This window comes from Schistosoma haematobium, chromosome 7 (assembly GCF_000699445.3).
Source record: "Schistosoma haematobium chromosome 7, whole genome shotgun sequence".
NCBI classification, from domain to species: domain Eukaryota; kingdom Metazoa; phylum Platyhelminthes; class Trematoda; order Strigeidida; family Schistosomatidae; genus Schistosoma; species Schistosoma haematobium.
Window position 1 is genome coordinate 9011756 of NC_067202.1, and position 24720 is coordinate 9036475.

Here is a 24720-nt window from a genome sequence, read left to right on the forward strand (position 1 = left end):
TATATGACTTGGTTGAGCACACATTGCATGCATTGGAGAACACCTCGTGACTTCTATGCCTCGTCGTCCATGCGTTATCCACTAGTGTTGGTCACTACACCTCAGACAGATTGACAAACACACAACAACACGCACACAGGCACATTGTCCACTTGACACATTTCGACCACATCCAACACTCGATCGACAAGTAACGGTGGTGTGAACTGATCCGATGTGGTGTGGAATGCCTACACATACGACTAGTCACCGATCTCATCAACATTCCACAACACGTCAATGAAGGAAACAAGTGTGTGAACGAGATTACCTGTGTGTCGAGAAGATTCTCCTCACTGGCACCGACACCAACACCAACACCCATGTGACTGATGGAGTCAGAGTCTCCTGAAGTGTCTCTGGTCTCATTGTCTCCGGTCTGACGTTCACTCGTCGATGCTGGTTGTTCACTTGACACCTGAAAGTGAAAGAGATCATAGAGTGGATTAGGCTGGAGTGTGTAGTGTGCAGTATTTGGTGCTAGATTGTGACTGTGTGAGACCTATGCATTATATTGGTGTTGTCATGATTTCTGTTTTGTAGTGGTTGTGTGGATGACGTGTCAATGGTGACTTGGTCAGACCAATCCTCATCTGACATGTTATGGTCAACAATCACCCAACCACATCCCACCTCTACTCACTGGATCCACTGAAAACACATACAATGACAGTTTGTGGTGTGTTCATTGTCACGTGACAGATTTTCACAGCATCTCATATCACACATTCACACAACGTGTCAATCAGTGAGCTGATCCAAGTTGTCTGCAGTCACAATGCACCATTCAGTCAGCACACATATTTGCTGTCGACAACCTCGGTCTCAATCCCAGTCACATCTCCATCAAGTCACTCACATATACTGACTGTGGATCTCCACATGTATATGACTTGGTTGAGCACACATTGCATGCATTGGAGAACACCTCGTGACTTCCATGCCTCGTCGTCCATGCGTTATCCACTAGTGTTGGTCACTACACCTCAGACAGATTGACAAACACACAACAACACGCACACAGGCACATTGTCCACTTGACACATTTCGACCACATCCAACACTCGATCGACAAGTAACGGTGGTGTGAACTGATCCGATGTGGTGTGGAATGCCTACACATACGACTAGTCACCGATCTCATCAACATTCCACAACACGTCAATGAAGGAAACAAGTGTGTGAACGAGATTACCTGTGTGTCGAGAAGATTCTCCTCACTGGCACCGACACCAACACCAACACCCATGTGACTGATGGAGTCAGAGTCTCCTGAAGTGTCTCTGGTCTCATTGTCTCCGGTCTGACGTTCACTCGTCGATGCTGGTTGTTCACTTGACACCTGAAAGTGAAAGAGATCATAGAGTGGATTAGGCTGGAGTGTGTAGTGTGCAGTATTTGGTGCTAGATTGTGACTGTGTGAGACCTATGCATTATATTGGTGTTGTCATGATTTCTGTTTTGTAGTGGTTGTGTGGATGACGTGTCAATGGTGACTTGGTCAGACCAATCCTCATCTGACATGTTATGGTCAACAATCACCCAACCACATCCCACCTCTACTCACTGGATCCACTGAAAACACATACAATGACAGTTTGTGGTGTGTTCATTGTCACGTGACAGATTTTCACAGCATCTCATATCACACATTCACACAACGTGTCAATCAGTGAGCTGATCCAAGTTGTCTGCAGTCACAATGCACCATTCAGTCAGCACACATATTTGCTGTCGACAACCTCGGTCTCAATCCCAGTCACATCTCCATCAAGTCACTCACATATACTGACTGTGGATCTCCACATGTATATGACTTGGTTGAGCACACATTGCATGCATTGGAGAACACCTCGTGACTTCTATGCCTCGTCGTCCATGCGTTATCCACTAGTGTTGGTCACTACACCTCAGACAGATTGACAAACACACAACAACACGCACACAGGCACATTGTCCACTTGACACATTTCGACCACATCCAACACTCGATCGACAAGTAACGGTGGTGTGAACTGATCCGATGTGGTGTGGAATGCCTACACATACGACTAGTCACCGATCTCATCAACATTCCACAACACGTCAATGAAGGAAACAAGTGTGTGAACGAGATTACCTGTGTGTCGAGAAGATTCTCCTCACTGGCACCGACACCAACACCAACACCCATGTGACTGATGGAGTCAGAGTCTCCTGAAGTGTCTCTGGTCTCATTGTCTCCGGTCTGACGTTCACTCGTCGATGCTGGTTGTTCACTTGACACCTGAAAGTGAAAGAGATCATAGAGTGGATTAGGCTGGAGTGTGTAGTGTGCAGTATTTGGTGCTAGATTGTGACTGTGTGAGACCTATGCATTATATTGGTGTTGTCATGATTTCTGTTTTGTAGTGGTTGTGTGGATGACGTGTCAATGGTGACTTGGTCAGACCAATCCTCATCTGACATGTTATGGTCAACAATCACCCAACCACATCCCACCTCTACTCACTGGATCCACTGAAAACACATACAATGACAGTTTGTGGTGTGTTCATTGTCACGTGACAGATTTTCACAGCATCTCATATCACACATTCACACAACGTGTCAATCAGTGAGCTGATCCAAGTTGTCTGCAGTCACAATGCACCATTCAGTCAGCACACATATTTGCTGTCGACAACCTCGGTCTCAATCCCAGTCACATCTCCATCAAGTCACTCACATATACTGACTGTGGATCTCCACATGTATATGACTTGGTTGAGCACACATTGCATGCATTGGAGAACACCTCGTGACTTCTATGCCTCGTCGTCCATGCGTTATCCACTAGTGTTGGTCACTACACCTCAGACAGATTGACAAACACACAACAACACGCACACAGGCACATTGTCCACTTGACACATTTCGACCACATCCAACACTCGATCGACAAGTAACGGTGGTGTGAACTGATCCGATGTGGTGTGGAATGCCTACACATACGACTAGTCACCGATCTCATCAACATTCCACAACACGTCAATGAAGGAAACAAGTGTGTGAACGAGATTACCTGTGTGTCGAGAAGATTCTCCTCACTGGCACCGACACCAACACCAACACCCATGTGACTGATGGAGTCAGAGTCTCCTGAAGTGTCTCTGGTCTCATTGTCTCCGGTCTGACGTTCACTCGTCGATGCTGGTTGTTCACTTGACACCTGAAAGTGAAAGAGATCATAGAGTGGATTAGGCTGGAGTGTGTAGTGTGCAGTATTTGGTGCTAGATTGTGACTGTGTGAGACCTATGCATTATATTGGTGTTGTCATGATTTCTGTTTTGTAGTGGTTGTGTGGATGACGTGTCAATGGTGACTTGGTCAGACCAATCCTCATCTGACATGTTATGGTCAACAATCACCCAACCACATCCCACCTCTACTCACTGGATCCACTGAAAACACATACAATGACAGTTTGTGGTGTGTTCATTGTCACGTGACAGATTTTCACAGCATCTCATATCACACATTCACACAACGTGTCAATCAGTGAGCTGATCCAAGTTGTCTGCAGTCACAATGCACCATTCAGTCAGCACACATATTTGCTGTCGACAACCTCGGTCTCAATCCCAGTCACATCTCCATCAAGTCACTCACATATACTGACTGTGGATCTCCACATGTATATGACTTGGTTGAGCACACATTGCATGCATTGGAGAACACCTCGTGACTTCTATGCCTCGTCGTCCATGCGTTATCCACTAGTGTTGGTCACTACACCTCAGACAGATTGACAAACACACAACAACACGCACACAGGCACATTGTCCACTTGACACATTTCGACCACATCCAACACTCGATCGACAAGTAACGGTGGTGTGAACTGATCCGATGTGGTGTGGAATGCCTACACATACGACTAGTCACCGATCTCATCAACATTCCACAACACGTCAATGAAGGAAACAAGTGTGTGAACGAGATTACCTGTGTGTCGAGAAGATTCTCCTCACTGGCACCGACACCAACACCAACACCCATGTGACTGATGGAGTCAGAGTCTCCTGAAGTGTCTCTGGTCTCATTGTCTCCGGTCTGACGTTCACTCGTCGATGCTGGTTGTTCACTTGACACCTGAAAGTGAAAGAGATCATAGAGTGGATTAGGCTGGAGTGTGTAGTGTGCAGTATTTGGTGCTAGATTGTGACTGTGTGAGACCTATGCATTATATTGGTGTTGTCATGATTTCTGTTTTGTAGTGGTTGTGTGGATGACGTGTCAATGGTGACTTGGTCAGACCAATCCTCATCTGACATGTTATGGTCAACAATCACCCAACCACATCCCACCTCTACTCACTGGATCCACTGAAAACACATACAATGACAGTTTGTGGTGTGTTCATTGTCACGTGACAGATTTTCACAGCATCTCATATCACACATTCACACAACGTGTCAATCAGTGAGCTGATCCAAGTTGTCTGCAGTCACAATGCACCATTCAGTCAGCACACATATTTGCTGTCGACAACCTCGGTCTCAATCCCAGTCACATCTCCATCAAGTCACTCACATATACTGACTGTGGATCTCCACATGTATATGACTTGGTTGAGCACACATTGCATGCATTGGAGAACACCTCGTGACTTCCATGCCTCGTCGTCCATGCGTTATCCACTAGTGTTGGTCACTACACCTCAGACAGATTGACAAACACACAACAACACGCACACAGGCACATTGTCCACTTGACACATTTCGACCACATCCAACACTCGATCGACAAGTAACGGTGGTGTGAACTGATCCGATGTGGTGTGGAATGCCTACACATACGACTAGTCACCGATCTCATCAACATTCCACAACACGTCAATGAAGGAAACAAGTGTGTGAACGAGATTACCTGTGTGTCGAGAAGATTCTCCTCACTGGCACCGACACCAACACCAACACCCATGTGACTGATGGAGTCAGAGTCTCCTGAAGTGTCTCTGGTCTCATTGTCTCCGGTCTGACGTTCACTCGTCGATGCTGGTTGTTCACTTGACACCTGAAAGTGAAAGAGATCATAGAGTGGATTAGGCTGGAGTGTGTAGTGTGCAGTATTTGGTGCTAGATTGTGACTGTGTGAGACCTATGCATTATATTGGTGTTGTCATGATTTCTGTTTTGTAGTGGTTGTGTGGATGACGTGTCAATGGTGACTTGGTCAGACCAATCCTCATCTGACATGTTATGGTCAACAATCACCCAACCACATCCCACCTCTACTCACTGGATCCACTGAAAACACATACAATGACAGTTTGTGGTGTGTTCATTGTCACGTGACAGATTTTCACAGCATCTCATATCACACATTCACACAACGTGTCAATCAGTGAGCTGATCCAAGTTGTCTGCAGTCACAATGCACCATTCAGTCAGCACACATATTTGCTGTCGACAACCTCGGTCTCAATCCCAGTCACATCTCCATCAAGTCACTCACATATACTGACTGTGGATCTCCACATGTATATGACTTGGTTGAGCACACATTGCATGCATTGGAGAACACCTCGTGACTTCTATGCCTCGTCGTCCATGCGTTATCCACTAATGTTGGTCACTACACCTCAGACAGATTGACAAACACACAACAACACGCACACAGGCACATTGTCCACTTGACACATTTCGACCACATCCAACACTCGATCGACAAGTAACGGTGGTGTGAACTGATCCGATGTGGTGTGGAATGCCTACACATACGACTAGTCACCGATCTCATCAACATTCCACAACACGTCAATGAAGGAAACAAGTGTGTGAACGAGATTACCTGTGTGTCGAGAAGATTCTCCTCACTGGCACCGACACCAACACCAACACCCATGTGACTGATGGAGTCAGAGTCTCCTGAAGTGTCTCTGGTCTCATTGTCTCCGGTCTGACGTTCACTCGTCGATGCTGGTTGTTCACTTGACACCTGAAAGTGAAAGAGATCATAGAGTGGATTAGGCTGGAGTGTGTAGTGTGCAGTATTTGGTGCTAGATTGTGACTGTGTGAGACCTATGCATTATATTGGTGTTGTCATGATTTCTGTTTTGTAGTGGTTGTGTGGATGACGTGTCAATGGTGACTTGGTCAGACCAATCCTCATCTGACATGTTATGGTCAACAATCACCCAACCACATCCCACCTCTACTCACTGGATCCACTGAAAACACATACAATGACAGTTTGTGGTGTGTTCATTGTCACGTGACAGATTTTCACAGCATCTCATATCACACATTCACACAACGTGTCAATCAGTGAGCTGATCCAAGTTGTCTGCAGTCACAATGCACCATTCAGTCAGCACACATATTTGCTGTCGACAACCTCGGTCTCAATCCCAGTCACATCTCCATCAAGTCACTCACATATACTGACTGTGGATCTCCACATGTATATGACTTGGTTGAGCACACATTGCATGCATTGGAGAACACCTCGTGACTTCTATGCCTCGTCGTCCATGCGTTATCCACTAATGTTGGTCACTACACCTCAGACAGATTGACAAACACACAAAAACACGCACACAGGCACATTGTCCACTTGACACATTTCGACCACATCCAACACTCGATCGACAAGTAACGGTGGTGTGAACTGATCCGATGTGGTGTGGAATGCCTACACATACGACTAGTCACCGATCTCATCAACATTCCACAACACGTCAATGAAGGAAACAAGTGTGTGAACGAGATTACCTGTGTGTCGAGAAGATTCTCCTCACTGGCACCGACACCAACACCAACACCCATGTGACTGATGGAGTCAGAGTCTCCTGAAGTGTCTCTGGTCTCATTGTCTCCGGTCTGACGTTCACTCGTCGATGCTGGTTGTTCACTTGACACCTGAAAGTGAAAGAGATCATAGAGTGGATTAGGCTGGAGTGTGTAGTGTGCAGTATTTGGTGCTAGATTGTGACTGTGTGAGACCTATGCATTATATTGGTGTTGTCATGATTTTTGTTTTGTAGTGGTTGTGTGGATGACGTGTCAATGGTGACTTGGTCAGACCAATCCTCATCTGACATGTTATGGTCAACAATCACCCAACCACATCCCACCTCTACTCACTGGATCCACTGAAAACACATACAATGACAGTTTGTGGTGTGTTCATTGTCACGTGACAGATTTTCACAGCATCTCATATCACACATTCACACAACGTGTCAATCAGTGAGCTGATCCAAGTTGTCTGCAGTCACAATGCACCATTCAGTCAGCACACATATTTGCTGTCGACAACCTCGGTCTCAATCCCAGTCACATCTCCATCAAGTCACTCACATATACTGACTGTGGATCTCCACATGTATATGACTTGGTTGAGCACACATTGCATGCATTGGAGAACACCTCGTGACTTCTATGCCTCGTCGTCCATGCGTTATCCACTAGTGTTGGTCACTACACCTCAGACAGATTGACAAACACACAACAACACGCACACAGGCACATTGTCCACTTGACACATTTCGACCACATCCAACACTCGATCGACAAGTAACGGTGGTGTGAACTGATCCGATGTGGTGTGGAATGCCTACACATACGACTAGTCACCGATCTCATCAACATTCCACAACACGTCAATGAAGGAAACAAGTGTGTGAACGAGATTACCTGTGTGTCGAGAAGATTCTCCTCACTGGCACCGACACCAACACCAACACCCATGTGACTGATGGAGTCAGAGTCTCCTGAAGTGTCTCTGGTCTCATTGTCTCCGGTCTGACGTTCACTCGTCGATGCTGGTTGTTCACTTGACACCTGAAAGTGAAAGAGATCATAGAGTGGATTAGGCTGGAGTGTGTAGTGTGCAGTATTTGGTGCTAGATTGTGACTGTGTGAGACCTATGCATTATATTGGTGTTGTCATGATTTCTGTTTTGTAGTGGTTGTGTGGATGACGTGTCAATGGTGACTTGGTCAGACCAATCCTCATCTGACATGTTATGGTCAACAATCACCCAACCACATCCCACCTCTACTCACTGGATCCACTGAAAACACATACAATGACAGTTTGTGGTGTGTTCATTGTCACGTGACAGATTTTCACAGCATCTCATATCACACATTCACACAACGTGTCAATCAGTGAGCTGATCCAAGTTGTCTGCAGTCACAATGCACCATTCAGTCAGCACACATATTTGCTGTCGACAACCTCGGTCTCAATCCCAGTCACATCTCCATCAAGTCACTCACATATACTGACTGTGGATCTCCACATGTATATGACTTGGTTGAGCACACATTGCATGCATTGGAGAACACCTCGTGACTTCTATGCCTCGTCGTCCATGCGTTATCCACTAGTGTTGGTCACTACACCTCAGACAGATTGACAAACACACAACAACACGCACACAGGCACATTGTCCACTTGACACATTTCGACCACATCCAACACTCGATCGACAAGTAACGGTGGTGTGAACTGATCCGATGTGGTGTGGAATGCCTACACATACGACTAGTCACCGATCTCATCAACATTCCACAACACGTCAATGAAGGAAACAAGTGTGTGAACGAGATTACCTGTGTGTCGAGAAGATTCTCCTCACTGGCACCGACACCAACACCAACACCCATGTGACTGATGGAGTCAGAGTCTCCTGAAGTGTCTCTGGTCTCATTGTCTCCGGTCTGACGTTCACTCGTCGATGCTGGTTGTTCACTTGACACCTGAAAGTGAAAGAGATCATAGAGTGGATTAGGCTGGAGTGTGTAGTGTGCAGTATTTGGTGCTAGATTGTGACTGTGTGAGACCTATGCATTATATTGGTGTTGTCATGATTTTTGTTTTGTAGTGGTTGTGTGGATGACGTGTCAATGGTGACTTGGTCAGACCAATCCTCATCTGACATGTTATGGTCAACAATCACCCAACCACATCCCACCTCTACTCACTGGATCCACTGAAAACACATACAATGACAGTTTGTGGTGTGTTCATTGTCACGTGACAGATTTTCACAGCATCTCATATCACACATTCACACAACGTGTCAATCAGTGAGCTGATCCAAGTTGTCTGCAGTCACAATGCACCATTCAGTCAGCACACATATTTGCTGTCGACAACCTCGGTCTCAATCCCAGTCACATCTCCATCAAGTCACTCACATATACTGACTGTGGATCTCCACATGTATATGACTTGGTTGAGCACACATTGCATGCATTGGAGAACACCTCGTGACTTCTATGCCTCGTCGTCCATGCGTTATCCACTAGTGTTGGTCACTACACCTCAGACAGATTGACAAACACACAACAACACGCACACAGGCACATTGTCCACTTGACACATTTCGACCACATCCAACACTCGATCGACAAGTAACGGTGGTGTGAACTGATCCGATGTGGTGTGGAATGCCTACACATACGACTAGTCACCGATCTCATCAACATTCCACAACACGTCAATGAAGGAAACAAGTGTGTGAACGAGATTACCTGTGTTCCGAGAACATTCTCGCATCCGGAATCGACACGATCCATGTGACTGACAGAATGGGTGCCTGTCGAAGCGTCTCCACTCACATCTCCTTCTGCTCCAACTATCTCTGTCGGTGTTGGTCTTCCACCTGGTACCTGAAATGGAATGAGACCACAGAGTTGATTAAGCGCGAGTGTGTAGTGTGCAGTAATTAGTGCTGGATTGCAAGTGTTTGAGACCTATGCATTATGTTTGGTGAGACATTCATAGTGTTTTTTTATTGGTTGTCTGGATCACATGTCCGAAGTGAATTACTCGGCACACTGCTCACCTGTCATGTTCTCGTCCAGCCAATCATCTGCCTCCCCTTCACCCCAATCCACTCCACACATTCTCTGAAGAATCCATGTGCCTGTCGAATAGCATCTCTGTTCCTTGTTCGCCTACACTGAGACACACTCACTTACTCACACTCTACTTCACACAACCAAACTCAACTCAGTCATTTCATCACAAATGCTTATATTGACAGTCGCCCTTTCATTCACCACTCATATGCCAGATTGCCGACTCCAATGAGAATCATCAATACTGAACGACGAAATCAAACATCACATATCAGTCACGCACACCACCTGGCAATCTATGCATGCTTATGAATAGGCGAACACACATTGGATGGGTTGGACAATGCCACGTGAATTCAACGGATGGTCGACAATGCTTCGTCGAACCAATGTTGTTCAGCACACATCAGACAGATTCACAAATACTGAAAAACACATACACACACAACCAGGGTGGCTACGATCACGGTCACGGTGTCGACGTGAGACGTTTCGACCTCATCACATACACAATGGATTCTTGACTCCAAATTCAAGTGATCTGATAGGAGACCCACGGTACAGGTACTCACGGGACAACTCTCACACACAGTTACACAGAGAGTGAGAGAGAGTCACAGACACAAACACAAACACAAACACAGACACAGACACATCACGGATCGAAAAATTTATCGATATTCCACAACACTGCAATCAAGGAAACAAGTGTTTGAATGAGATTACCTGTGTTCCGAGAACATTCTCCCCTCCGGAATCGACACGATCCATGTGACTGACAGAATGGATGCCTGTCGAAGCGTCTCCACTCACATCTCCTTCAGCTCCAACTATCTCTGTCAGTGCTGGTCTTCCACCTGGTACCTGAAATGGAATGAGACCACAGAGTGGATTAAGCGCGAGTGTGTAGTGTGCAGTAATTAGTGCTGGATTGCAAGTGTGTGAGACCTATGCATTATGTTTGGTGAGACATTCATAGTGTTTTTTTATTGGTTGTCTGGATCACATGTCCGAAGTGAATTACTCGGCACACTGCTCACCTGTCATGTTCTCGTCCAGCCAATCATCTGCCTCCCCTTCACCCCAATCCACTCCACACATTCTCTGAAGAATCCATGTGCCTGTCGAATAGCATCTCTGTTCCTTGTTCGCCTACACTGAGACACACTCACTTACTCACACTCTACTTCACACAACCAAACTCAACTCAGTCATTTCATCACAAATGCTTATATTGACAGTCGCCCTTTCATTCACCACTCATATGCCAGATTGCCGACTCCAATGAGAATCATCAATACTGAACGACGAAATCAAACATCACATATCAGTCACGCACACCACCTGGCAATCTATGCATGCTTATGAATAGGCGAACACACATTGGATGGGTTGGACAATGCCACGTGAATTCAACGGATGGTCGACAATGCTTCGTCGAACCAATGTTGTTCAGCACACATCAGACAGATTCACAAATACTGAAAAACACATACACACACAACCAGGGTGGCTACGATCACGGTCACGGTGTCGACGTGAGACGTTTCGACCTCATCACATACACAATGGATTCTTGACTCCAAATTCAAGTGATCTGATAGGAGACCCACGGTACAGGTACTCACGGGACAACTCTCACACACAGTTACACAGAGAGTGAGAGAGAGTCACAGACACAAACACAAACACAGACACATCACGGATCGAAAAATTTATCGACATTCCACAACACTGCAATCAAGGAAACAAGTGTTTGAATGAGATTACCTGTGTTCCGAGAACATTCTCCCCTCCGGAATCGACACGATCCATGTGACTGACAGAATGGGTGCCTGTCGAAGCGTCTCCACTCACATCTCCTTCAGCTCCAACTATCTCTGTCAGTGCTGGTCTTCCACCTGGTACCTGAAATGGAATGAGACCACAGAGTGGATTAAGCGCGAGTGTGTAGTGTGCAGTAATTAGTGCTGGATTGCAAGTGTGTGAGACCTATGCATTATGTTTGGTGAGACATTCATAGTGTTTTTTTATTGGTTGTCTGGATCACATGTCCGAAGTGAATTACTCGGCACACTGCTCACCTGTCATGTTCTCGTCCAGCCAATCATCTGCCTCCCCTTCACCCCAATCCACTCCACACATTCTCTGAAGAATCCATGTGCCTGTCGAATAGCATCTCTGTTCCTTGTTCGCCTACACTGAGACACACTCACTTACTCACACTCTACTTCACACAACCAAACTCAACTCAGTCATTTCATCACAAATGCTTATATTGACAGTCGCCCTTTCATTCACCACTCATATGCCAGATTGCCGACTCCAATGAGAATCATCAATACTGAACGACGAAATCAAACATCACATATCAGTCACGCACACCACCTGGCAATCTATGCATGCTTATGAATAGGCGAACACACATTGGATGGGTTGGACAATGCCACGTGAATTCAACGGATGGTCGACAATGCTTCGTCGAACCAATGTTGTTCAGCACACATCAGACAGATTCACAAATACTGAAAAACACATACACACACAACCAGGGTGGCTACGATCACGGTCACGGTGTCGACGTGAGACGTTTCGACCTCATCACATACACAATGGATTCTTGACTCCAAATTCAAGTGATCTGATAGGAGACCCACGGTACAGGTACTCACGGGACAACTCTCACACACAGTTACACAGAGAGTGAGAGAGAGTCACAGACACAAACACAAACACAAACACAAACACAAACACAGACACAGACACATCACGGATCGAAAAATTTATCGACATTCCACAACACTGCAATCAAGGAAACAAGTGTTTGAATGAGATTACCTGTGTTCCGAGAACATTCTCCCCTCCGGAATCGACACGATCCATGTGACTGACAGAATGGATGCCTGTCGAAGCGTCTCCACTCACATCTCCTTCAGCTCCAACTATCTCTGTCAGTGCTGGTCTTCCACCTGGTACCTGAAATGGAATGAGACCACAGAGTGGATTAAGCGCGAGTGTGTAGTGTGCAGTAATTAGTGCTGGATTGCAAGTGTGTGAGACCTATGCATTATGTTTGGTGAGACATTCATAGTGTTTTTTTATTGGTTGTCTGGATCACATGTCCGAAGTGAATTACTCGGCACACTGCTCACCTGTCATGTTCTCGTCCAGCCAATCATCTGCCTCCCCTTCACCCCAATCCACTCCACACATTCTCTGAAGAATCCATGTGCCTGTCGAATAGCATCTCTGTTCCTTGTTCGCCTACACTGAGACACACTCACTTACTCACACTCTACTTCACACAACCAAACTCAACTCAGTCATTTCATCACAAATGCTTATATTGACAGTCGCCCTTTCATTCACCACTCATATGCCAGATTGCCGACTCCAATGAGAATCATCAATACTGAACGACGAAATCAAACATCACATATCAGTCACGCACACCACCTGGCAATCTATGCATGCTTATGAATAGGCGAACACACATTGGATGGGTTGGACAATGCCACGTGAATTCAACGGATGGTCGACAATGCTTCGTCGAACCAATGTTGTTCAGCACACATCAGACAGATTCACAAATACTGAAAAACACATACACACACAACCAGGGTGGCTACGATCACGGTCACGGTGTCGACGTGAGACGTTTCGACCTCATCACATACACAATGGATTCTTGACTCCAAATTCAAGTGATCTGATAGGAGACCCACGGTACAGGTACTCACGGGACAACTCTCACACACAGTTACACAGAGAGTGAGAGAGAGTCACAGACACAAACACAAACACAGACACATCACGGATCGAAAAATTTATCGACATTCCACAACACTGCAATCAAGGAAACAAGTGTTTGAATGAGATTACCTGTGTTCCGAGAACATTCTCCCTCCGGAATCGACACGATCCATGTGACTGACAGAATGGGTGCCTGTCGAAGCGTCTCCACTCACATCTCCTTCAGCTCCAACTATCTCTGTCAGTGCTGGTCTTCCACCTGGTACCTGAAATGGAATGAGACCACAGAGTGGATTAAGCGCGAGTGTGTAGTGTGCAGTAATTAGTGCTGGATTGCAAGTGTGTGAGACCTATGCATTATGTTTGGTGAGACATTCATAGTGTTTTTTTATTGGTTGTCTGGATCACATGTCCGAAGTGAATTACTCGGCACACTGCTCACCTGTCATGTTCTCGTCCAGCCAATCATCTGCCTCCCCTTCACCCCAATCCACTCCACACATTCTCTGAAGAATCCATGTGCCTGTCGAATAGCATCTCTGTTCCTTGTTCGCCTACACTGAGACACACTCACTTACTCACACTCTACTTCACACAACCAAACTCAACTCAGTCATTTCATCACAAATGCTTATATTGACAGTCGCCCTTTCATTCACCACTCATATGCCAGATTGCCGACTCCAATGAGAATCATCAATACTGAACGACGAAATCAAACATCACATATCAGTCACGCACACCACCTGGCAATCTATGCATGCTTATGAATAGGCGAACACACATTGGATGGGTTGGACAATGCCACGTGAATTCAACGGATGGTCGACAATGCTTCGTCGAACCAATGTTGCTCAGCACACATCAGACAGATTCACAAATACTGAAAAACACATACACACACAACCAGGGTGGCTACGATCACGGTCACGGTGTCGACGTGAGACGTTTCGACCTCATCACATACACAATGGATTCTTGACTCCAAATTCAAGTGATCTGATAGGAGACCCACGGTACAGGTACTCACGGGACAACTCTCACACACAGTTACACAGAGAGTGAGAGAGAGTCACAGACACAAACACAAACACAGACACATCACGGATCGAAAAATTTATCGACATTCCACAACACTGCAATCAAGGAAACAAGTGTTTGAATGAGATTACCTGTGTTCCGAGAACATTCTCCCCTCCGGAATCGACACGATCCATGTGACTGACAGAATGGGTGCCTGTCGAAGCGTCTCCACTCACATCTCCTTCAGCTCCAACTATCTCTGTCAGTGCTGGTCTTCCACCTGGTACCTGAAATGGAATGAGACCACAGAGTGGATTAAGCGCGAGTGTGTAGTGTGCAGTAATTAGTGCTGGATTGCAAGTGTGTGAGACCTATGCATTATGTTTGGTGAGACATTCATAGTGTTTTTTTATTGGTTGTCTGGATCACATGTCCGAAGTGAATTACTCGGCACACTGCTCACCTGTCATGTTCTCGTCCAGCTAATCATCTGCCTCCCCTTCACCCCAATCCACTCCACACATTCTCTGAAGAATCCATGTGCCTGTCGAATAGCATCTCTGTTCCTTGTTCGCCTACACTGAGACACACTCACTTACTCACACTCTACTTCACACAACCAAACTCAACTCAGTCATTTCATCACAAATGCTTATATTGACAGTCGCCCTTTCATTCACCACTCATATGCCAGATTGCCGACTCCAATGAGAATCATCAATACTGAACGACGAAATCAAACATCACATATCAGTCACGCACACCACCTGGCAATCTATGCATGCTTATGAATAGGCGAACACACATTGGATGGGTTGGACAATGCCACGTGAATTCAACGGATGGTCGACAATGCTTCGTCGAACCAATGTTGCTCAGCACACATCAGACAGATTCACAAATACTGAAAAACACATACACACACAACCAGGGTGGCTACGATCACGGTCACGGTGTCGACGTGAGACGTTTCGACCTCATCACATACACAATGGATTCTTGACTCCAAATTCAAGTGATCTGATAGGAGACCCACGGTACAGGTACTCACGGGACAACTCTCACACACAGTTACACAGAGAGTGAGAGAGAGTCACAGACACAAACACAAACACAAACACAAACACAAACACAGACACAGACACATCACGGATCGAAAAATTTATCGACATTCCACAACACTGCAATCAAGGAAACAAGTGTTTGAATGAGATTACCTGTGTTCCGAGAACATTCTCCCCTCCGGAATCGACACGATCCATGTGACTGACAGAATGGGTGCCTGTCGAAGCGTCTCCACTCACATCTCCTTCAGCTCCAACTACCTCTGTCAGTGCTGGTCTTCCACCTGGTACCTGAAATGGAATGAGACCACAGAGTGGATTAAGCGCGAGTGTGTAGTGTGCAGTAATTAGTGCTGGATTGCAAGTGTGTGAGACCTATGCATTATGTTTGGTGAGACATTCATAGTGTTTTTTTATTGGTTGTCTGGATCACATGTCCGAAGTGAATTACTCGGCACACTGCTCACCTGTCATGTTCTCGTCCAGCCAATCATCTGCCTCCCCTTCACCCCAATCCACTCCACACATTCTCTGAAGAATCCATGTGCCTGTCGAATAGCATCTCTGTTCCTTGTTCGCCTACACTGAGACACACTCACTTACTCACACTCTACTTCACACAACCAAACTCAACTCAGTCATTTCATCACAAATGCTTATATTGACAGTCGCCCTTTCATTCACCACTCATATGCCAGATTGCCGACTCCAATGAGAATCATCAATACTGAACGACGAAATCAAACATCACATATCAGTCACGCACACCACCTGGCAATCTATGCATGCTTATGAATAGGCGAACACACATTGGATGGGTTGGACAATGCCACGTGAATTCAACGGATGGTCGACAATGCTTCGTCGAACCAATGTTGCTCAGCACACATCAGACAGATTCACAAATACTGAAAAACACATACACACACAACCAGGGTGGCTACGATCACGGTCACGGTGTCGACGTGAGACGTTTCGACCTCATCACATACACAATGGATTCTTGACTCCAAATTCAAGTGATCTGATAGGAGACCCACGGTACAGGTACTCACGGGACAACTCTCACACACAGTTACACAGAGAGTGAGAGAGAGTCACAGACACAAACACAAACACAAACACAAACACAAACACAGACACAGACACATCACGGATCGAAAAATTTATCGACATTCCACAACACTGCAATCAAGGAAACAAGTGTTTGAATGAGATTACCTGTGTTCCGAGAACATTCTCCCCTCCGGAATCGACACGATCCATGTGACTGACAGAATGGATGCCTGTCGAAGCGTCTCCACTCACATCTCCTTCAGCTCCAACTATCTCTGTCAGTGCTGGTCTTCCACCTGGTACCTGAAATGGAATGAGACCACAGAGTGGATTAAGCGCGAGTGTGTAGTGTGCAGTAATTAGTGCTGGATTGCAAGTGTGTGAGACCTATGCATTATGTTTGGTGAGACATTCATAGTGTTTTTTATTGGTTGTCTGGATCACATGTCCGAAGTGAATTACTCGGCACACTGCTCACCTGTCATGTTCTCGTCCAGCCAATCATCTGCCTCCCCTTCACCCCAATCCACTCCACACATTCTCTGAAGAATCCATGTGCCTGTCGAATAGCATCTCTGTTCCTTGTTCGCCTACACTGAGACACACTCACTTACTCACACTCTACTTCACACAACCAAACTCAACTCAGTCATTTCATCACAAATGCTTATATTGACAGTCGCCCTTTCATTCACCACTCATATGCCAGATTGCCGACTCCAATGAGAATCATCAATACTGAACGACGAAATCAAACATCACATATCAGTCACGCACACCACCTGGCAATCTATGCATGCTTATGAATAGGCGAACACACATTGGATGGGTTGGACAATGCCACGTGAATTCAACGGATGGTCGACAATGCTTCGTCGAACCAATGTTGTTCAGCACACATCAGACAGATTCACAAATACTGAAAAACACATACACACACAACCAGGGTGGCTACGATCACGGTCACGGTGTCGACGTGAGACGTTTCGACCTCATCACATACACAATGGATTCTTGACTCCAAATTCAAGTGATCTGATAGGAGACCCACGGTACAGGTACTCACGGGACAACTCTCACACACAGTTACACAGAGAGTGAGAGAGAGTCACAGACACAAACACAAACACAAACACAAACACAGACACAGACACATCACGGATCGAAAAATTTATCGACATTCCACAACACTGCAATCAAGGAAACAAGTGTTTGAATGAGATTACCTGTGTTCCGAGAACATTCTCCCCTCCGGAATCGACACGATCCATGTGACTGACAGAATGGATGCCTGTCGAAGCGTCTCCACTCACATCTCCTTCAGCTCCAACTATCTCTGTCAGTGCTGGTCTTCCACCTGGTACCTGAAATGGAATGAGACCACAGAGTGGATTAAGCGCGAGTGTGTAGTGTGCAGTAATTAGTGCTGGATTGCAAGTGTGTGAGACCTATGCATTATGTTTGGTGAGACATTCATAGTGTTTTTTATTGGTTGTCTGGATCACATGTCCGAAGTGAATTACTCGGCACACTGCTCACCTGTCATGTTCTCGTCCAGCCAATCATCTGCCTCCCCTTCACCCCAATCCACTCCACACATTCTCTGAAGAATCCATGTGCCTGTCGAATAGCATCTCTGTTCCTTGTTCGCCTACACTGAGACACACTCACTTACTCACACTCTACTTCACACAACCAAACTCAACTCAGTCATTTCATCACAAATGCTTATATTGACAGTCGCCCTTTCATTCACCACTCATATGCCAGATTGCCGACTCCAATGAGAATCATCAATACTGAACGACGAAATCAAACATCACATATCAGTCACGCACACCACCTGGCAATCTATGCATGCTTATGAATAGGCGAACACACATTGGATGGGTTGGACAATGCCACGTGAATTCAACGGATGGTCGACAATGCTTCGTCGAACCAATGTTGCTCAGCACACATCAGACAGATTCACAAATACTGAAAAACACATACACACACAACCAGGGTGGCTACGATCACGGTCACGGTGTCGACGTGAGACGTTTCGACCTCATCACATACACAATGGATTCTTGACTCCAAATTCAAGTGATCTGATAGGAGACCCACGGTACAGGTACTCACGGGACAACTCTCACACACAGTTACACAGAGAGTGAGAGAGAGTCACAGACACAAACACAGACACAGACACATCACGGATCGAAAAATTTATCGACATTCCACAACACTGCAATCAAGGAAACAAGTGTTTGAATGAGATTACCTGTGTTCCGAGAACATTCTCCCCTCCGGAATCGACACGATCCATGTGACTGACAGAATGGATGCCTGTCGAAGCGTCTCCACTCACATCTCCTTCAGCTCCAACTACCTCTGTCAGTGCTGGTCTTCCACCTGGTACCTGAAATGGAATGAGACCACAGAGTGGATTAAGCGCGAGTGTGTAGTGTGTAGTAATTAGTGCTGGATTGCAAGTGTGTGAGACCTATGCATTATGTTTGGTGAGACATTCATAGTGTTTTTTTATTGGTTGTCTGGATCACATGTCCGAAGTGAATTACTCGGCACACTGCTCACCTGTCATGTTCTCGTCCAGCCAATCATCTGCCTCCCCTTCACCCCAATCCACTCCACACATTCTCTGAAGAATCCATGTGCCTGTCGAATAGCATCTCTGTTCCTTGTTCGCCTACACTGAGACACACTCACTTACTCACACTCTACTTCACACAACCAAACTCAACTCAGTCATTTCATCACAAATGCTTATATTGACAGTCGCCCTTTCATTCACCACTCATATGCCAGATTGCCGACTTCAATGAGAATCATCAATACTGAACGACGAAATCAAACATCACATATCAGTCACGCACACCACCTGGCAATCTATGCATGCTTATGAATAGGCGAACACACATTGGATGGGTTGGACAATGCCACGTGAATTCAACGGATGGTCGACAATGCTTCGTCGAACCAATGTTGCTCAGCACACATCAGACAGATTCACAAATACTGAAAAACACATACACACACAACCAGGGTGGCTACGATCACGGTCACGGTGTCGACGTGAGACGTTTCGACCTCATCACATACACAATGGATTCTTGACTCCAAATTCAAGTGATCTGATAGGAGACCCACGGTACAGGTACTCACGGGACAACTCTCACACACAGTTACACAGAGAGTGAGAGAGAGTCACAGACACAAACACAGACACAGACACATCACGGATCGAAAAATTTATCGACATTCCACAACACTGCAATCAAGGAAACAAGTGTTTGAATGAGATTACCTGTGTTCCGAGAACATTCTCCCTCCGGAATCGACACGATCCATGTGACTGACAGAATGGGTGCCTGTCGAAGCGTCTCCACTCACATCTCCTTCAGCTCCAACTATCTCTGTCAGTGCTGGTCTTCCACCTGGTACCTGAAATGGAATGAGACCACAGAGTGGATTAAGCGCGAGTGTGTAGTGTGTAGTAATTAGTGCTGGATTGCAAGTGTGTGAGACCTATGCATTATGTTTGGTGAGACATTCATAGTGTTTTTTATTGGTTGTCTGGATCACATGTCCGAAGTGAATTACTCGGCACACTGCTCACCTGTCATGTTCTCGTCCAGCCAATCATCTGCCTCCCCTTCACCCCAATCCACTCCACACATTCTCTGAAGAATCCATGTGCCTGTCGAATAGCATCTCTGTTCCTTGTTCGCCTACACTGAGACACACTCACTTACTCACACTCTACTTCACACAACCAAACTCAACTCAGTCATTTCATCACAAATGCTTATATTGACAGTCGCCCTTTCATTCACCACTCATATGCCAGATTGCCGACTCCAATGAGAATCATCAATACTGAACGACGAAATCAAACATCACATATCAGTCACGCACACCACCTGGCAATCTATGCATGCTTATGAATAGGCGAACACACATTGGATGGGTTGGACAATGCCACGTGAATTCAACGGATGGTCGACAATGCTTCGTCGAACCAATGTTGCTCAGCACACATCAGACAGATTCACAAATACTGAAAAACACATACACACACAACCAGGGTGGCTACGATCACGGTCACGGTGTCGACGTGAGACGTTTCGACCTCATCACATACACAATGGATTCTTGACTCCAAATTCAAGTGATCTGATAGGAGACCCACGGTACAGGTACTCACGGGACAACTCTCACACACAGTTACACAGAGAGTGAGAGAGAGTCACAGACACAAACACAAACACAAACACAGACACAGACACATCACGGATCGAAAAATTTATCGACATTCCACAACACTGCAATCAAGGAAACAAGTGTTTGAATGAGATTTCCTGTGTTCCGAGAACATTCTCCTCTCCGGAATCGACACGATCCATGTGACTGACAGAATGGGTGCCTGTCGAAGCGTCTCCACTCACATCTCCTTCAGCTCCAACTATCTCTGTCAGTGCTGGTCTTCCACCTGGTACCTGAAATGGAATGAGACCACAGAGTGGATTAAGCGCGAGTGTGTAGTGTGCAGTAATTAGTGCTGGATTGCAAGTGTGTGAGACCTATGCATTATGTTTGGTGAGACATTCATAGTGTTTTTTATTGGTTGTCTGGATCACATGTCCGAAGTGAATTACTCGGCACACTGCTCACCTGTCATGTTCTCGTCCAGCCAATCATCTGCCTCCCCTTCACCCCAATCCACTCCACACATTCTCTGAAGAATCCATGTGCCTGTCGAATAGCATCTCTGTTCCTTGTTCGCCTACACTGAGACACACTCACTTACTCACACTCTACTTCACACAACCAAACTCAACTCAGTCATTTCATCACAAATGCTTATATTGACAGTCGCCCTTTCATTCACCACTCATATGCCAGATTGCCGACTCCAATGAGAATCATCAATACTGAACGACGAAATCAAACATCACATATCAGTCACGCACACCACCTGGCAATCTATGCATGCTTATGAATAGGCGAACACACATTGGATGGGTTGGACAATGCCACGTGAATTCAACGGATGGTCGACAATGCTTCGTCGAACCAATGTTGCTCAGCACACATCAGACAGATTCACAAATACTGACAAACACATACACACACAACCAGGGTGGCTACGATCACGGTCACGGTGTCGACGTGAGACGTTTCGACCTCATCACATACACAATGGATTCTTGACTCCAAATTCAAGTGATCTGATAGGAGACCCACGGTACAGGTACTCACGGGACAACTCTCACACACAGTTACACAGAGAGTGAGAGAGAGTCACAGACACAAACACAAACACAAACACAGACACAGACACATCACGGATCGAAAAATTTATCGACATTCCACAACACTGCAATCAAGGAAACAAGTGTTTGAATGAGATTACCTGTGTTCCGAGAACATTCTCTCTCCGGAATCGACACGATCCATGTGACTGACAGAATGGGTGCCTGTCGAAGCGTCTCCACTCACATCTCCTTCAGCTCCAACTATCTCTGTCAGTGCTGGTCTTCCACCTGGTACCTGAAATGGAATGCGACCACAGAGTGGATTAAGCGCGAGTGTGTAGTGTGTAGTAATTAGTGCTGGATTGCAAGTGTGTGAGACCTATGCATTATGTTTGGTGAGACATTCATAGTGTTTTTTATTGGTTGTCTGGATCACATGTCCGAAGTGAATTACTCGGCACACTGCTCACCTGTCATGTTCTCGTCCAGCCAATCATCTGCCTCCCCTTCACCCCAATCCACTCCACACATTCTCTGAAGAATCCATGTGCCTGTCGAATAGCATCTCTGTTCCTTGTTCGCCTACACTGAGACACACTCACTTACTCACACTCTACTTCACACAACCAAACTCAACTCAGTCATTTCATCACAAATGCTTATATTGACAGTCGCCCTTTCATTCACCACTCATATGCCAGATTGCCGACTCCAATGAGAATCATCAATACTGAACGACGAAATCAAACATCACATATCAGTCACGCACACCACCTGGCAATCTATGCATGCTTATGAATAGGCGAACACACATTGGATGGGTTGGACAATGCCACGTGAATTCAACGGATGGTCGACAATGCTTCGTCGAACCAATGTTGTTCAGCACACATCAGACAGATTCACAAATACTGACAAACACATACACACACAACCAGGGTGGCTACGATCACGGTCACGGTGTCGACGTGAGACGTTTCGACCTCATCACATACACAATGGATTCTTGACTCCAAATTCAAGTGATCTGATAGGAGACCCACGGTACAGGTACTCACGGGACAACTCTCACACACAGTTACACAGAGAGTGAGAGAGAGTCACAGACACAAACACAAACACAAACACAGACACAGACACATCACGGATCGAAAAATTTATCGACATTCCACAACACTGCAATCAAGGAAACAAGTGTTTGAATGAGATTACCTGTGTTCCGAGAACATTCTCCCCTCCGGAATCGACACGATCCATGTGACTGACAGAATGGGTGCCTGTCGAAGCGTCTCCACTCACATCTTCTTCAGCTCCAACTATCTCTGTCAGTGCTGGTCTTCCACCTGGTACCTGAAATGGAATGAGGCCACAGAGTGGATTAAGCGCGAGTGTGTAGTGTGTAGTAATTAGTGCTGGATTGCAAGTGTGTGAGACCTATGCATTATGTTTGGTGAGACATTCATAGTGTTTTTTTATTGGTTGTCTGGATCACATGTCCGAAGTGAATTACTCGGCACACTGCTCACCTGTCATGTTCTCGTCCAGCCAATCATCTGCCTCCCCTTCACCCCAATCCACTCCACACATTCTCTGAAGAATCCATGTGCCTGTCGAATAGCATCTCTGTTCCTTGTTCGCCTACACTGAGACACACTCACTTACTCACACTCTACTTCACACAACCAAACTCAACTCAGTCATTTCATCACAAATGCTTATATTGACAGTCGCCCTTTCATTCACCACTCATATGCCAGATTGCCGACTCCAATGAGAATCATCAATACTGAACGACGAAATCAAACATCACATATCAGTCACGCACACCACCTGGCAATCTATGCATGCTTATGAATAGGCGAACACACATTGGATGGGTTGGACAATGCCACGTGAATTCAACGGATGGTCGACAATGCTTCGTCGAACCAATGTTGCTCAGCACACATCAGACAGATTCACAAATACTGAAAAACACATACACACACAACCAGGGTGGCTACGATCACGGTCACGGTGTCGACGTGAGACGTTTCGACCTCATCACATACACAATGGATTCTTGACTCCAAATTCAAGTGATCTGATAGGAGACCCACGGTACAGGTACTCACGGGACAACTCTCACACACAGTTACACAGAGAGTGAGAGAGAGTCACAGACACAAACACAAACACAAACACAGACACAGACACATCACGGATCGAAAAATTTATCGACATTCCACAACACTGCAATCAAGGAAACAAGTGTTTGAATGAGATTACCTGTGTTCCGAGAACATTCTCCTCTCCGGAATCGACACGATCCATGTGACTGACAGAATGGGTGCCTGTCGAAGCGTCTCCACTCACATCTCCTTCAGCTCCAACTATCTCTGTCAGTGCTGGTCTTCCACCTGGTACCTGAAATGGAATGAGACCACAGAGTGGATTAAGCGCGAGTGTGTAGTGTGCAGTAATTAGTGCTGGATTGCAAGTGTGTGAGACCTATGCATTATGTTTGGTGAGACATTCATAGTGTTTTTTATTGGTTGTCTGGATCACATGTCCGAAGTGAATTACTCGGCACACTGCTCACCTGTCATGTTCTCGTCCAGCCAATCATCTGCCTCCCCTTCACCCCAATCCACTCCACACATTCTCTGAAGAATCCATGTGCCTGTCGAATAGCATCTCT

The 24720-nt window shown here is 46.0% G+C and overlaps 1 protein-coding gene across 1 annotated transcript in view; it reads right to left on the reverse strand.

The window, feature by feature from the left end:
* The window catches only part of MS3_00011179 (uncharacterized protein), a gene marked incomplete at both ends in the record, with an annotated part of 136527 nt that overhangs the window by 73524 nt on the left and 38283 nt on the right, over window positions 1–24720 (reverse strand). The window contains 21 exons of the mRNA XM_051219584.1: window positions 311–457; window positions 1235–1381; window positions 2159–2305; window positions 3083–3229; window positions 4007–4153; window positions 4931–5077; window positions 5855–6001; window positions 6779–6925; window positions 7703–7849; window positions 8627–8773; window positions 9551–9688; window positions 10607–10744; window positions 11651–11788; window positions 12719–12856; window positions 14806–14943; window positions 15874–16011; window positions 16942–17079; window positions 18003–18140; window positions 19046–19183; window positions 23253–23390; window positions 24309–24446. Coding sequence (XP_051064365.1) covers window positions 311–457; window positions 1235–1381; window positions 2159–2305; window positions 3083–3229; window positions 4007–4153; window positions 4931–5077; window positions 5855–6001; window positions 6779–6925; window positions 7703–7849; window positions 8627–8773; window positions 9551–9688; window positions 10607–10744; window positions 11651–11788; window positions 12719–12856; window positions 14806–14943; window positions 15874–16011; window positions 16942–17079; window positions 18003–18140; window positions 19046–19183; window positions 23253–23390; window positions 24309–24446 — 2988 coding nt within the window. The remainder of the gene's footprint in view (window positions 1–310; window positions 458–1234; window positions 1382–2158; window positions 2306–3082; window positions 3230–4006; window positions 4154–4930; window positions 5078–5854; window positions 6002–6778; window positions 6926–7702; window positions 7850–8626; window positions 8774–9550; window positions 9689–10606; window positions 10745–11650; window positions 11789–12718; window positions 12857–14805; window positions 14944–15873; window positions 16012–16941; window positions 17080–18002; window positions 18141–19045; window positions 19184–23252; window positions 23391–24308; window positions 24447–24720) is intronic.